Below are 16,821 nucleotides of genomic sequence, written 5' to 3'. Positions count from 1 at the left end.
TCGATAATTTTTATCGTCTAACGATAACGATAATGGTTGTCGTTATCGTCGGGACGATAACGATCATTATTTCGATAATTCGAAATCGATATGATTCAACCAGTGTAGTCAGTCTCAAAGTATAAATACTCGAAATTGTTCACGAAATTCCGTATTTTTCAAAAGTACTCAAATTTTCATAATTTGCATTATGGGCATCAAACGAAGCAAAATTTTGTATGATTTTTCACTTCATTAGAGTTTATTTTAGACAAATATTAAAATTTTCACAAAATATCGTGTTTTTTCGAAAAAACACAAAATTTTCAAAATTTGCAATATGGGTATCAAACGAAGCGAAATTTTGTATGCTTTTTCACCTTATTAATGTTTTTTGAGAAATACTAACATTTTCACAAAATACCGCATTTTTTCGAAAATACACAACATTTTCAAAATTTTGCAAAATGGGTTAAAACGAAATTTTTCATGCTTCAAATATACAATTAAATTGTATATGCTTCATATAATTTTTTGCTTTGTTTGATACCCATACATATTACAAATCACAGAAATTCGAGTATTATTAAAAACTTACGATAATTTGTGAAAATTTTATTGATTCAAAAAAAAGGAAAATTTTTGTATTTTCGAGAAATACAGTACAGTATGTACTTTGTGAAAAATTGGGTGTTTCATAATTAAAACTCTAATAAACTGAAAATGTACACTGAAATAAAAAAAAATCAGAGTTACCAAAAGAACCGGTTGGGCTAGGTTCACCAATAAAATTGGTTCGGCTTAAGCCTCCTTTTGTGGTTCAATCCTGGTTCAGTGAACCATGAACCATGGCTTAAGCCAGGCTAACCCGGCTAATGAAAACCATGACTATGCATAAGTGTTACGGTGCAACAATGCTACCGTGTAACAAATATAATGATGTAACATTGTTACACCGTAACATTGTGACACTGTAACATTGTTACACTGTAACATTGTTACAACGTCATATTTGTTACACCGTAACATTTATTACACCGTAACATTCGTACACCGTAACATTGTTACACCACAACATTCGTTGTAACACTGTTACGGTGTAACAATGTTACGGTGTAACACTGTTACGGTGTAACACTGTTACGGTGTAACACTGTTACGGTGTAACACTGTTACGGTGTAACAGTGTTACGCAGTAGTAGATTTAGGGTTGAACAGTATAATGGTGTCTGGTTCAAGCCAATGGTTCATTTTGGCTAGCCTCGCCTGGTTTGAACCAAATGAACCATGGCTCACGGCGCTCGTTGAGCCTGAGCCGACGATGCTTGCCGACGTGTGGAGTGAACCTGAACCAGAAAAATGAACCTAGCCTAGCCGATGGCTTAGGCTAGTGGGAACACTGAAAAAAATAGTACCAAATTCCTTTATTCTAGGAATTTTGCCTCTTTTCCTTATTTAGTAATCGGGTTGTTTGGATTACTTAATAAGGAAAGGAGCCAAAATTCCTAGAATTTAGGTATTTGGTACTTTTATTTTTTTTTCAGTGCACACCAAATTTCGCAGAAAATTTGAAAAAAAATTAGTACTTTCGAAAAAAAAAACGTTTTTTGTGTAAAATTTTGTATCTTCAAAACAACTCTATAATGTGAAAATGAATAACAAACATTGTTTGGTTTGATACCCATACTGAAATAAAAAAAAAATACCAAATTCCTAAATTCTAGGACTTTTGGCTCCTTTCCTTATTTAGTAATCGGGTTTTTTTTGGATTTTAATAAGAAAAGGAGGCAAAATTCCTAGAATTTAGGAATTTGATACTTTTTTTTATTTCAGTGCATATTGCAAATTTTAGTATTTTTGAAAAAATACGATACTTTGTGAAAATTATAGTATTTTCGTATTTTTTGTTGTATTTTCTTTTTTAGTATTTTTATCGTCCCGATATTTTGTGAAAATTTTATAGATTCACATTAAAAAAAAAAATGAGTGAGTAAAACTCTAATAAACTGAAAATGTACATACAATTACGCTAAAAATTTAAAAAAGATTTAAGTGATTTCGAAAAAATACGTTTTTTGTGTAAAATTTAGGCCGATGCAAATATTTTTAAAAGTTTTTGTCCCTCGGCTCTGGCCGGAGTCGAGGGGGAAAAAATATAAATATTAAAATAACATGCCAAAGTTTCAACATTTGCATGGAAAAAGTGTTTTAAAATGTATTTTACACTAGTTCAGTTGTTTTGCAATAAAAGTTTTCAAAAACTGTAAAATTTGACGAAAACAAAAATTTTTGCGAAAAAAAAAACTTAAGCGATAGTAGACATCGAAAATTTTCAAAAATTCAAAAGATTTTTAAATCAACCCAAACATGCTAAAAATGATTCTAAACGCAGGGGAATTCATTTTAAATTGATTTTAACTAAATGCACTTAAATTTTCATAAAATATAGAAGTTTTTTGAAAAAATATTTTTTTGCCCCCTGATTTTTCGGGCCAACAAAAACTTTAAATTAAATTTGTACCAGCCTTAGTATCTTCAAAAAAACTCTAATAATGTGAAAATGAATAACAAATATTGCTTAGTTCGATAACCATATTGCAAACTTTGAAAATTTGAGTATTTTTGAAACAATACGATTATTTGTGAAAATTACAGTATTTTCGTATTTTTTTTTTGTATTTTAGATGATTAGTATTTTTATCGACCCGACGATAAAAATAGAATTATCAGTGGCTTCAAGAAGGCAACAACCGGCTTCACCTTAGACAAGTTTTTTAAATTTAATTTAGGTGTCTTTTTCTTCGAAATAAAAAAAATTAATCTCGTCAAACATAAAAAACGAATGTTAAAAAATAGGTTATTTGGGAATTCCACTTTTAATCATAAAATGAATTAGAATGTTTTTTCCGTGAACCTTTAAGTTTTAAACAAATTGTATTGGCTTCATATTAATATTAAATATTTGTGCCAGTTTTTAAGGAATGGATTATTATACTTATACTTAGAAGAAGTAGACAGCAAAAAAATCGATGGTAAAATCGCATGCAAAAGCATGCACATCACCTTTGTGCAAAATACACTTAATGACTGACGCCTCAGCCCGTTCGGCCATCAGATAGATGAAAAATTTACAATATAAATATGAGCTTGACATTTCGGTCTAATAGGTTTCCCATACAGATGGGTTACACATTTCGGGGAGTAATATTACATACAATTTTATAAAGTGATGCAACATTGGTTTTGATATTTCGTCTAATGATGTTCTATCTAATAAAATTTACCTTAATTTTGCCTTCCTTTGACCTGTTGTCCATTTACAACCTTTTCCTATTGACCTTTTGGAGATGAATGACAATTGAGGCTATTGTAGCCAATTGACGAAAAGTTTTAACTTGAAATTTTGAACCAGTCTAACCTCTCACTCACATGAAACACACCCGTTTAATAAATTCATTAGCTGCGGAGTACAGAGACTTGTGCCCGGCAATGAAATTATGTCATAGCCTATAAACCCCCTTGGTTGGTTGATTAGATGGTACGAGAGATTTTGAGCTCTTGAACACGTGTGTTAGCCGCCCTGTTGAGTTTTGCTGGGTGGTCTCCTTTGAAGTGACTGCTGCAGAAGCTTCAGCGGACTTGACATGTTAGAGCGATTGTTTTTGCTGGGCTGATGAGGAATTAGAAATTGAAATTTGCAAAACGAAAGGTTGAGGTAGTTGTGGATTAGAATTTCATAAGGGTGATGACAGTTGTTCAAATGTTTGGAGCCTTGTAATGCGGATCAAGTGCATTGTAGATCAACTATAAAATGATCTAGGTCTGGATGTTGGTCAGTTACTTTTCGAGCAAGATGACCCGAGTTCAGACGTATCTTATCGTTGTTATCGTTTCGGCGTTGGTAAGATTCAAATATTATTTTATTGAGTCGTGTTGATGGAATCTAAAAATTTCAAATTCCACAGTTCTCAACCACTCTGGGATCGCCAATTTTCTGGCTTCTTCCGTGGAGTAGCTGGCTCAACCCAACTACCACAAGCAGTACCAGCAGTGGCACTTCCTCAACCAGCACTGCAACGGCACGAACCCCTTCAAATGTGTCCATAGCGATCGGAGACCGGACCAACACAACCGCCGGACTGGACGACATGGGAACCGTCATCGACGGGCTAACCATAAACGCTGGTCGGCGGAGAAGATCCGCCCAACAGCTGCCCGAGGTGGACTTCATTGTACCAAGTAATGAGTCTTATATTCAAATCGGGAACCACGTGATCAGACTTCCGTCGCGAAACATTTCCAACATCACGATCAACGTGGTCGACGGAGTTCCGTACGTTGGAGCAGGAGGGCTTCCGGCTCCGCCTCAGGATGTGCCTCCAAATTTGTTCGACCACATCAAGAACTTTTTCGACGGGGTCTTCAACCGGACCAACTAAGGCATTTCCTCGTACTGTGAAAACCTGCTAGTTTGACAACGTGGTTTAACAAACCAATTATCCAGTTTATGTTTGAAAGTGTTTGTAAAATCAGCCAAAAGTATGAATTTCAAATTAAAAAGTGTCAAACCATCGAGGTTTACCGGTTTTATTTTCACTCGAGTTCATTTTTGGCGTGGCGCGGGCTATTTTCGGACTAGCCAAACAAGTTTGCCGGTTCCCCAAAGGACATTAGACAAATTTTTGATGTGGTGTGTTCGGTGTATTTTTAAAGCCACAACAGATGCTTTCATCCGAGTGACAAACACACACAGATATATTGCAGTCAAATTCACTGTCACTGGGTTAATTTTAGATGCGCGAGTGATGCTGTGTTTTTCCTGCCCGCTTGAGTGAGAGTTTTCCGCGGTGGTGGTGAGGTGCAAGTGTGTCGTGAGAAGTGAAGTGTTTCTGGCGGGGGTAATGTTCGATGGAACGCGATACTTCCTGTTTGAGAAGACATGATTTTTCAAGTGTCAACCAGAATAAAGATTCTCTGTGCCAGATATTGACTGATTTTTCATTTTATGCTCTTTTTGGACAATTTTTGATTAAAATGAACGAATTTTATTGAAAATAAAAAAATAGAATGTGGTTTTCTCGAGGAAACCGTAAATTCAACATTTTTAAGGCCATAAAATCAGTTAAATCATTTATATTTTACAAACTTTTGAATTAAATCATGTCCTACTTCCCCTTCACCATTCAGAATTGTTAAATTTTCGTCTGATTTTTTTTGCGAATAAAAATCCGTCGATAAATCGATATTTTGAAAACTGATCGATATTTTGAAAAATAATGGAAAGCAGCTGGACGCATGTAAAATGCATTTTAAAACACTTTTTTCATTCAAATGTTGAAAACTGGGCTTGTAATTTAATATTTTTTAAAATTTCGGCCACGACTTCGGTCAGAGCCGAGGGACATAAAATATTTGCAACGGCCTAACTGGCACAAAAAATTGAATTCCAAAAAACAATACTTTTAAATTTATTTTTTTCTGGGGTAAACACAGCAATAGTATGGCTAATTTATTTCACAAAGAAATGAAATGTATTAAAAATATGACTTTTAAAAATAATGTTCTTCAAAAAATCCAGAAAAAGGATTTTTTAATTATCGTAATATGAATAAAGTTATCAAGCGACACGAAATTCAGTATAAATTTGTACTAATTAGATTGAACAGTTTGTGACACAAAAATGTTTTTTTATTTCGTTGAAATTTTAACAAAATTTTAAGGTGACGGCAACCTGCAGTAAAACATGGTGTTTTCTACAAATGATCGTTGCATATGTCATTTTATGTGTTTACCACGTGGTCTATTTTTGAAAATTAGTTTTTGAAAATAAATACCTGATAAAACTCCATGAAAATGTATCATCAAATGCAGCAACCCATTTATAGCCGATTCCTTTCATCACTTATGAAAAATTTGCAGTTCTTAATGTTTTTTTATAAACTTTTCCATCATCTTTCTTCTTATTATCACTTCTAATATTATTTTTCTTCTTGTAGCCAGGCAGCATATTCTTCTTATTCTTCTTTTTTCATGCAAATAATAGTTTCTCGTTTCTAAGCTACTTCCACCAATCAAATTGTCGTCAAAAAGAATCACAGTCGAGATCACAGTATACTTAATAACACTACATTCACGAATCTACCAAGAGAAATCATTTTCATCCACTAATTATTAAAAGTTTTATCACACAAAGTTTTGATTACCGCGTGTAAAAAAAACACATTTGCTAGGGAATGCAAAAATGTCAAAATAGAGTTTTTTTTATTACAACCTATAAACCTGATTAGATTAGATTAGATTAGATTAGATTAGATTAGACAACCTATAAACCTGATCGAATTAGATAATTGAAATTTGATTTCGTTTCCGCAATAAAACTAAATAAATAAAACCACACATTGCTACCGTAAACCGGGGTGGCTTTGACAGGTTTTTGATAAAATAAAAATAAAGAGTTCAAACTACAAGTAAGGAATGACATGGAATCAATCTGATCTACAACGGTCAGTATGATTCCAAATATTTCATACGTATTTAATTTAAACTATTCATTTTACCTGTAAAATAGGTATTTCCAGAGTTTTTTTTATAAGGTCCTATAAACATATGCAAGACAAAAGCTTATAGGTCATTTAAAAAAACTCTACACTTGAACTTCTTTTTATTCTCCAACGCAAAATCAAATAAAAAATAATTTCAACTTTCAGTATTTTATTTTAAAAAAGTACCTGGGATTGGCTACACCTTGAAAGATTTAGATGCCATGAACATGACAGAAGCAAAACATTGTTTACAGTCGCATTATAGTAGTGTCGCGAACAGCTTATCAAGACATCACGCATACTTGTAAGCATTGATGATGGTTGATGATAATTGATTCACAACTACATACGAAGAACGCTGCGCTACGGCTTCACCTTAAGTTGCATTAACACAAACATTTTATTTTTTTTAAGGTCTAATTTTTTGAACCCTCATCAGCACAAAAAAGTTTTTTGCATTAAAAACTCTGTTATTTTAAACTTGTGTAGTAAAAATCTACTATACTTTAAATCGTGTTTTACCTTTATTACAAATTACAAAAAATGGTGTGATAAACACCAAATTTTGTGAGAATGTTAGTCGAAAAATAATCAAACCATCCACTTTCACAACCCCTATGTATATTGTGGTGTCTATTGAAAATTTCTGCTTTAAAAATGTTAGTATTTTACAGTAAAACTTTTATGTAGTTAAAGTCTATGCAAAATCATGTATTTTCATGAATCAAAATAAGATATTTTTCGAACTTTTTGATAACTGATACCCTGAAAACTCTAAAACTAGTTACAATTTTTTTGTTTATTTTTTATTCCATCAATAAAATTTTTTCATACATTTTAATTATTTTTTTATATACATAGATGAGCTCAAATTAGGAACAAAGCCTAGTGATCGAAAACCTAAATTTTCAGATTCAAGGGTATTCCGGGTTTGGAACATTGCAGCGCCAATGTGAATATTTTTAAATAAATATAGCCGAGAAAATTAAAAAAAAATATTTTGTGGGCTTTAATATCGGATCAATAGTTGCTGAGAAAGCTTTGAAATGTATAAAAATTGAAAAAAAAACTAATATTTCCTTTTTTTCAGATATTTTATTTATGTTCGATATTCAATGTTTAAAATAAAATCATTTGATTTTTTTTTTATTTTTTTCCAATAATTTCATTTTCTTAATTTCAACAGCAAACTTCAAATTATAAAAGGGTAAAGCATAAAGTTTTAGTTGTTATTTTGATTAGAAAATTTAATGTTTTTGCCTTCCTCACCTCACTGAGGCAAGGCTATAAAATCACTCGAAAAATGAACTTCTTAAATACACCTCCTAGATATACCTTCACGTATACCTATCGGCTCAGAATCAAATTCTGAACAAATGTCTGTGGGAATGTGTGCAGACACGATTTTTTTCCACACGATTATCTCAGAACTGACTGAACCGATTTTGGCCGGATCCGCCTTATTCTGTTCGTTTTGGGGTCCCCTAAGACCCTATTAAATTTTATTTTGTTTAGTAAAGTATTTAAAAAGTTATGCCAAGAAAAATATTTTTGTAGATACAAAAAAGGGTGATTTTTTGCCTAACCTCAAAAGGCCGGGTCTTTTTGTTTGCGTGCGAGAGTCGCGCCAGATGCGAAAAGCCCGGTTGCCATATTGCTTCAAATGAGAGTCTGCATATTTTCTGGAAAAGTCTGTTTCAGATTTATATTTTTTTCATAAACTTATTTTCATTATTACTTTGTAAATGTGAGGAAGGCACCACCCACCTAATGGTGGATTAAGAAACGTTTTGATATAAAGACTTGCACGACTTACAGGTACTTATGAAATCCATTTCTGGATTTTAGAGCTGAATACAGCAATTCCCTCGCAAACAGCATGATTAGAAAAAAATGTCCGATCGGGCTATTAGGGTGACCACGGAACACGGTGTAGTTAGAGTTGTCCAAGGAATTGCCATTTTCGTCGATATTCGAAAATACAACATTTTCCAAAAATCATAAATCCGCGCCATTTCAACCGTATTTTTCTTTGATGCAGTGAAAGTTAAAGGCCAATCTAGTTAATCGCAGTGAAATTCACCATAAACTGGTCTCTCGTTGCAGATTAAAACTTCCCTAGCCCATTCAAGGAAAGCTTTTAATTTCCCCCGAGTACTATTTTTCCAAGAAGGTCCTCAACGAAAGGTTACGTTTCAAGACCAGCAGCAGCGCTTCAAAAGCCAAAAAGGAGAATTCTTATTATTCAGGTTCGAGTGACCTTTAATGCCAAGTTCTGCTCGCTCATTAGACGTCATTGCTGACTTTTTGAAACTATAATCAGTTTTGGGGTGGCTTGACGATGCCTTCTGGGGACAGGGCCTCCATACAAGTCTCAGTGTAAACAAAGATAAGTGAGTTGGTTTTTTTTTTCAACTTAGTGATTGACACCTCATCGCATTCAGACGAAGTTCGCGCGTGGGTGTGGAAACTTTGTGTATAAGTTTGAAAAGTTGCTTAAAAATTGCAGATTTCGCCAACGAGTGTGGGGGTTCTAATGACTGCTTTGGAGTACCGTACATATCTCGTTAGAATTACGCGCCAAGTTAAGCTCTTGACGGCGACCGGTTTGCTGAAGTTGATTCGCAGAACGGATCATTAGTTGAGCTCTCGGTGGATAATTATGCTTAATTTCATTATTTAATGCCTCGCAGAGAGCTAGGCGCACTGGGTAAACACGAACCGTTCTCGGAGCTGGATGGCCTCCGTCTTGGTGGTGGCCTCTCGAAAGGCTAACTTTCACGTGGCAGAGCAACTCCGCGCTGACATCTCGGCAAAGAGCAAGAGCCACTTGTTCAATATTGGCTCAGCAAACTTCGAGAAGGATGGGTTTCCGTGGATTCATGAAATATAATTGTTTGGCAGTCTTCTTCAGCAGGTTTACCTATTTTAAAGCCTCAACAAATGGTCATCGTCATGATCTCTAGCTCAACATTTTTGCCTCAACTATAAAACTATTCTAGAATTTGAAATTTCAAAAGAAATATTATCATTATGTCCTGAGAGCACAACAGCGACAAACTGTGAAGAACCCTCCAAGTGGTGGTGTGGCTCCAGAAGGGTGTCAACAATTCTTCGGTGCATTCCTCCTAGTTCCAAGAGAGTGACTTATTGTTATTTGCTCCAGCACCGATGTAGACATTGCACCGTCAGATGAATCACGTCACATGAGTAATACACACCTGGAATGAAAAAGAAGAGAAAAGGGGAAAAACATAAGTTAGAGAAAACGCCGAGCTTCCGTGGCCGTGAGGTTACGGGTTTCGCCTTGTTAGCGGAAGGTGATGGGTTCGATTCCTGTCTGGCTCGGCAAAGTCAGATCCCTTAACCCTTTCAGGCCTGATGGGTCATATATGACCCATACCGAAATTCGGTTGTATAAAATCACACAGTGCTCAAAACATATAACATTGTTCAGCAAAGTTGTAATTTATGAGTTGCTGTACCTAGGAAAAAATGTTTGAGTGGTTGTTAATGGCCTTTTTGGCGACCTAGAACATCCTGAAAACCTGAAATTTGGAAACTTCAGAAAATGTTGAAGATAATTCAGGTTTACAACGATTTTTCAAGGCAAATGAAGTTTAGTTATTACCAGTCACATCCTCACGACCATTTGGGACCACTTCGATCCCTTTGGATCTCTTTTGGGATGATCTAGGTCCTCCAAAGTGTCCTGGAATACAGATCTTGGAGTCTACCGCCGTAACAACACGATTCTACCAAGTTTCCGATTATGGTTCATATGCAGTGATGTCCCTGGGACCCTTTGGCAACACTATGAGCTATGTGGGTCACTTTTGGGATGTTCTGGGTCCTCCAAAGTGTCCTAGAATACAGATCTTGGAGTCTACCGCCGTAACAATACGATTCTACCAAGTTTCCGATTATGGTTCATATTCAGTGATGTCCCTGGGACCCTTTGGCAACACTATGAGCTATGTGGATCACTTTTGGGATGTTCTGGGTCCTCCAAAGTGTCCTGGAATACAGATCTTGGAGTCTACCGCCGTAACAACACGATTCTACCAAGTTTCCGATTATGGTTCATATTCAGTGATGTCCCTGGGACCCATTGGAAACACTATGAGCTATTTGGATCACTTTTGGGATGTTCTGGGTCCTCCAAAGTGTCCTAGAATACAGATCTTGGAGTCTACCGCCGTAACAACACGATTCTACCAAGTTTCCGATTATGGTTCATATTCAGTGATGTCCCTGGGACCCTTTGGCAACCCTCTGAGCTATGTGGGTCACTTTTGGGATGATCTGGGTCCTCCAAAGTGTCCTGAAATACAGATCTTGGAGTCTACCGCCGTAACAACACGATTCTACCAAGTTTCCGATTATGGTTCGTATTCAGTGATGTCCCTGGGACCCTTTGGCAACACTCGGAGCTATGTGGATCACTTTTGGGATGTTCTGGGTCCTCCAAAGTGTCCTGGAATACAGATCTTGGAGTCTACCGCCGTAACAACACGATTCTACCAAGTTTCCGATTATGGTTCATATTCAGTGATGTCTCTGGGACCCTTTGGCAACACTATGAGCTATGTGGATCACTTTTGGGATGATCTGGGTCCTCCAAAGTGTCCTGAAATACAGATCTTGGAGTCTACCGCCGTAACAACACGATTCTACCAAGTTTCCGATTATGGTTCGTATTCAGTGATGTCCCTGGGACCCTTTGGCAACACTCGGAGCTATGTGGATCACTTTTGGGATGTTTTGGGTCCTCCAAAGTGTCCTGGAATACAGATCTTGGAGTCTACCGCCGTAACAACAGGATTCTACCAAGTTTCCGATTATGGTTCATATTCAGTGATGTCTCTGGGACCCTTTGGCAACACTATGAGCTATGTGGATCACTTTTGGGATGATCTGGGTCCTCCAAAGTGTCCTAGAATACAGATCTTGGAGTCTACCGCCGTAACAACACGATTCTACCAAGTTTCCGATTATGGTTCATATTCAGTGGTGACCCTGGGACCTGTTGGAAACACTATGAGCTATGTGGATCACTTTTGGGATGTTCTGGGTCCTCCAAAGTGTCCTGGAATACAGATCTAGAAGTATACCTCCGTAACAACACGATTGTACCAAGTTTCCGATCATGGTTCATATTCAGTGATGTCCCTAGAACCCTTTGGAAACACTCTGAGCTATGTGGATCACTTTTGGGATGTTCTGGGTCATCCAAAGTGTCCAGGAATACAGATCTTGGATTTTCCCACCGTAACAACATGATTCTACCAAGTTTCCGATTATGGTTCATATTCAGTGATGTCCCTGAGACCCTTTGACGAACACGAGAAACCAATCCGCGGACGTGGAGATAAGTGAGATTGAGGGGAAACCTCGTATATTTTTGACCCATATATAGTTCGATACCGATCATATAGCCCAATTTTCAGCTCGAATTTTGCCTGAGACTATGTTAGCGAGAAGAAAGTTGCAGTTGAGGCATTTCTCCGTGTATTGCTACAGAGTTTTTCAATGCTCAGATTCAGCCGCCCACAGATCGTTCGAGAGATTGAATGTGTTGGGTTTTGGGAGGTTTATGACTTGAACAAATTCAACTAACGCTGCAGTCAAAATCCTCCCTCGACCGCCACCTACCCCTTTTGCCTCGACAAATGGGATTCAAGCCATCCTTTCGCTTACAAAGCGAAACCCGCCAGGAGCTAGCACCCTTTAGCATTACTAGACTCCAAGAACTGTATTCCAGGACACTTTGGAGGACCCAGAACATCCCAAAAGTGACCCACATAGCTCATAGTGTTGCCAAAGGGTCCCAGGGACATCACTGAATATGAACCATAATTGGAAACTTGGTAGAATCGTGTTGTTACGACGGTAGACTCCAAGATCTGTATTCCAGGACACTTTGGAGGACCCAGAACATCCCAAAAGTGATCCACATAGCTCAGAGTGTTTCCAAAGGGTTCTAGGGACATCACTGAATATGAACCATGATCGGAAACTTGGTAGAATTGTGTTGTTACGACGGTAGACTCCAAGATCTGTATTCTAGGACACTTTGGAGGACTCAGAACATCCCAAAAGTGATCCACATAGCTCATGGTGTTTCCAATGGGTCCCAGGGACATCACTGAATATGAACCATAATTGGAAACTTGGTAGAATCGTGTTGTTACGGAGGTATACTCCAAGATCTGAATTCCAGGACACTTTGGAGGACCCAGAACATCCCAAAAGTGATCCACATAGCTCATAGTGTTGCCAAAGGGTCTCAGGGATATCACTGAATATGAACCATAATTGGAAACTTGGTAGAATCGTGTTGTTACGGAGGTATACTCCAAGATCTGAATTCCAGGACACTTTGGAGGACCTAGAACATCCCAAAAGTGATCCACATAGCTCAGAGTGTTTCCAAAGGGTTCTAGGCAGACATGCATCGGCACTATGAGCTCTTTTTAACGGCACTCAGCTTGTTATAGATGGCATTTTCGTTTGAAGCAATGTTATGCTTGTTGCTAGGTAAAAATCTCTTGATTTTGGCTTGAATAATATGTAGAAAACATTGGTTCATTGGAAAACCCGATTTTAGCTATATTTTCATGTAAATGTTCTCTTAAGCTCTCAAGAAGAACTTCTTAAAAGCTCTTTGAGTGCATTTAAGAGTTCTTAACCTATATCTCGGTTGGGTTTCAAAATAATCTCTCAGGGTCTTCGGGAGCCTAAAAGACAAGCGTAATTAGCGTATTCTAATCACTGGCACAACATGCTGGGTATCTTCTATGTGAAATGCCAAACAAGTTCTTCTAAAAGAGGAGTTAGAGCGGATGCATGTCTGGTTCTAGGGACATCACTGAATATGAACCATGATCGGAAACTTGGTAGAATCGTGTTGTTACGGAGGTATACTCCAAGATCTGAATTCCAGGACACTTTGGAGGACCCAGAACATCCCAAAAGTGATCCACATAGCTCATAGTGTTGCCAAAGGGTCTCAGGGATATCACTGAATATGAACCATAATCGGAAACTTGGTAGAATCGTGTTGTTACGGCGGTAGACTCCAAGATCTGTATTCTAGGACACTTTGGAGGACCCAGAACATCCCAAAAGTGACCCACATAGCTCATAGTGTTGCCAAAGGGTCCCAGGGACATCACTGCATATGAACCATGATCGGAAACTTGGTACCATCGTGTTGTTACGGCGGTAGACTCCAAGATCTGTATTCTAGGACACTTTGGAGGACCCAGAACATCCCAAAAGAGATCCACATAGCTCATATTGTTGCCAAAGGGTCCCAGGGACATCACTGCATATGAACCATGATCGGAAACTTGGTACCATCGTGTTGTTACGGAGATATACTTCAAGATCTGTATTCCAGGACACTTTGGAGGACCCAGAACATCCCAAAAGTGATCCACATAGCTCATATTGTTGCCAAAAGGTCCCAGGGACATCACTGAATATGAACCATAATCGGAATCTTGGTAGAATCGTGTTGTTACGGCGGTAGACTCCAAGATCTATATTCCAGTACACTTTGGAGGACCCAGAACGTCCAATAATGAAATGTAACTTTTTTTTGCCTGTTTCTGTTTACTCATGGAAAAAATGAACTACTGGTACCAAAATTGTAGATTAACACAGCTCAGAAAAATTCAGGCCTGAAAGGGTTAAAGGAGTAAATATGCTCACTGGGAGTACTGACCGGTAGGGGATGGGTTTCGACTAGCGGCGTGCTGGGTTTCCAATCCAGAGGTCGTGAGTTCGATTCTCATACCGGGATGATGATGAAATCACATGCAAAAAAAAAAAAGTTCAAACAACAAGCACGTAACCGAAATAGCCTAAAACAAACACCAAAATAGAAAGACTTGAGTGCTTCTGGGCGTCTTGTTGCCAAACACTAGGCTAGGGCTCTAATATTATACAATGTTTGTCTGGTAAGACGACAGCAAGCTGCTCAACACTCTAAGAGGTGTTTGGTTTTGGTTTCATTGCAGCGAGTTGCCACCACCACAACTATCCGCGGCAGAATCGTTGGCATCGTGACAAACGTGAGATGCAAATATACTCTTAGTACACACAACGAGGTTTTTTATGTTGTTTTTCGCGCTAGCCACGAGGTAGTGCGAGCCTTAGCTAGTCAAACTTAAAAAAAGAAAAATAAAGGCTTCACGCACAGTAAAAAAAATCTTGGTAACAATACATCTGAAAATGAGTAAATCTTTTATGTCAGAAACGTGAGTAATTTCAGCTCTAAAATATGTAAATTTATCGCTTTTCTAATGTAATGCCACTTTTTCAGTCTAAATTGAGGAAAAATTACAACATAAAAGAATAGAATAAATAATTAAGAATATTGAATATTTCTACATTCCAATATTACAGCTTCCAAATATACACAACTTTCAACTGTGCAGTAAAAAACCAGATGAAATTTGAAAGGTTGAATACTTAGTGGTAGAATATTTCCTCTTTCTTGTATAATTTTCACATAATTTTATATACTCAGAAAAAATTGTGTAAATAGCCCGTGTAAAATTGGAAGGTTTAATGTAACCTCATTTAAGACGATTACAAACGAAAAGTTGTAAATTTACATATTATTAGATTAGGTTTTTCTGACATAAAAGATGTAATATTGCCATGATTTTTCTTTAATGTGTAGCAAACAAAATCAATAGAACCTGGTGCTGCAATATTCTAGTTCAGTTTTTCACACATAAAATTGTCTCAAAAAATGCTCGAAAAAGATGGAATATTCAACTATCAAATTTTTAACCTTAAAAATACCGTGTTTTCAAAAGTATCATTGATGTTTTTGGTTAATGTTCTTTGAAAAAACTAGTTTTTTGGTAAAAAAATATCTGTTATTGCTTTCAATTAAATAAGGCTGGTTAAAACTTTTAAAACATTTTTTGTTCCTCGGCTCTGGTAGAATTTAAGTGCAAAAAAGAACAAAATTTCCATTTTCAAGACTAATTTTCACAAAAATTAAGCAAATAGAAGGTATCACAAAATACTTTATACATTATTACAGTCAAGCCTCTGTCACAAAATTGCAAAATATCAAAGAATTTATTAAATTTGTCTCCAAGTCTCAAAAAAGTGCTACATAGTTTACAACCGACAGTATAAGCTTTGAAATGAAAATGTCGATTTTCTGCAATATTTTTTTTATCCCTCTTGACAAAAACATTAGATAAAATCGGCTGAAAATCATGAAAGACAGCAAAATTAAACACAAAAATAAGCAATAATAACTAAAAGATCAAAATCACGCCATTTCTTAAAATATGATTAAATGTCTGATGAACTTGTGTATATTATACAGACATTTTTTCATATTTGAAGAAATAGGGCGATTTTGAGTGCGATCTAAGTAGGTGCTGTCGATGTTGATTTCGATTAAAAAAAATCAAAACATGTAAAACAAGTCATACCACCATGCTTAAAATTTTCTGACAAAATAAAACAATATCAAAGGTTGATTTTTAAAGATTATCGGATTTTTGTCGGATTCCTCGAGAAATTTTACGGAACTATGCCAAAAATAAGAGACATGATTTTAAAAAACGGGAAAAAAAAACAACTTTTTACACTAAAACTGCAATAATTATTTTGGCCAGGGATTAAGAGTCCAATTCGCATTTTGAGCTTTTTCCGAGCACTTTAACGTACTTTTTGAAGGGAGGTTCAACCTTGTGTGACAAAGTGTCACATAGGGATGAGGGAGGGGGTGGGCTGGGTTAATTTTGGCCGATTTTTGCGTGACATACTTTATGGATGACGCCATACAGATTTCAGATTATTTACATTAATTCGTGTGTGATAAAACTAACGATGCTAAATGGCTTCTTTAGACAAGAATTCAAATAAAAAAAATTTCTTGCTGAAACTTTGAAAATTACTCAACTGTCAAGCATAATAAAAAAAAAATACTGATATCAGAAAGGTATGTTTTTTTTGTGGAATAATAAATCATTTTTATTCTTCTCTCTTAATTTATTAGTTCTATAAATATTATGGGTTTTTTATTTCAAAATTTCATTAATGCACTTTGTTTATTTATACAATATTTAAAACATTTCTAGATTGTTTTTATTGAAGCACGGATTTAAATGGCAGTTGAAATTTATTTTCATTTCTTTCGGTGAGCTAAGGGTCTACCGAACATTGGAGCAAACTACTAGTGTCACACCTTCTTTAAACTATGTTTGTTGATTCTTTTTTCCGCATTTCAGCGGACCACCATGTGCCGCTTATTTCAACC

At 36.3% G+C, this 16,821-nt stretch overlaps 2 protein-coding genes across 2 annotated transcripts in view; one reads left to right on the top strand and one right to left on the bottom strand.

Annotated features, from left to right (window-relative positions):
• The window catches only part of LOC6047886 (protein fem-1 homolog CG6966), a 107,310-nt gene that overhangs the window by 56,826 nt on the left and 33,663 nt on the right, over window positions 1-16,821 (bottom strand). The window lies entirely within an intron of this gene.
• LOC6047887 lies at window positions 3,821-4,771 on the top strand. Its single transcript, XM_001864848.2, has 2 exons — window positions 3,821-3,880; window positions 3,945-4,771. Exons 1-2 carry the CDS (start codon window positions 3,833-3,835, stop codon window positions 4,416-4,418), a joined length of 522 nt encoding a protein of 173 aa, XP_001864883.2. The 5' UTR covers window positions 3,821-3,832; the 3' UTR covers window positions 4,419-4,771.

Source organism: Culex quinquefasciatus, chromosome 3 (genome assembly GCF_015732765.1).
Source record: "Culex quinquefasciatus strain JHB chromosome 3, VPISU_Cqui_1.0_pri_paternal, whole genome shotgun sequence".
In the NCBI taxonomy this organism is placed as follows: Eukaryota; Metazoa; Arthropoda; class Insecta; order Diptera; family Culicidae; genus Culex; species Culex quinquefasciatus.
The sequence above is the reverse complement of the archived record's forward strand: the minus strand, read 5'-3'. Positions and strand labels throughout refer to the sequence as shown.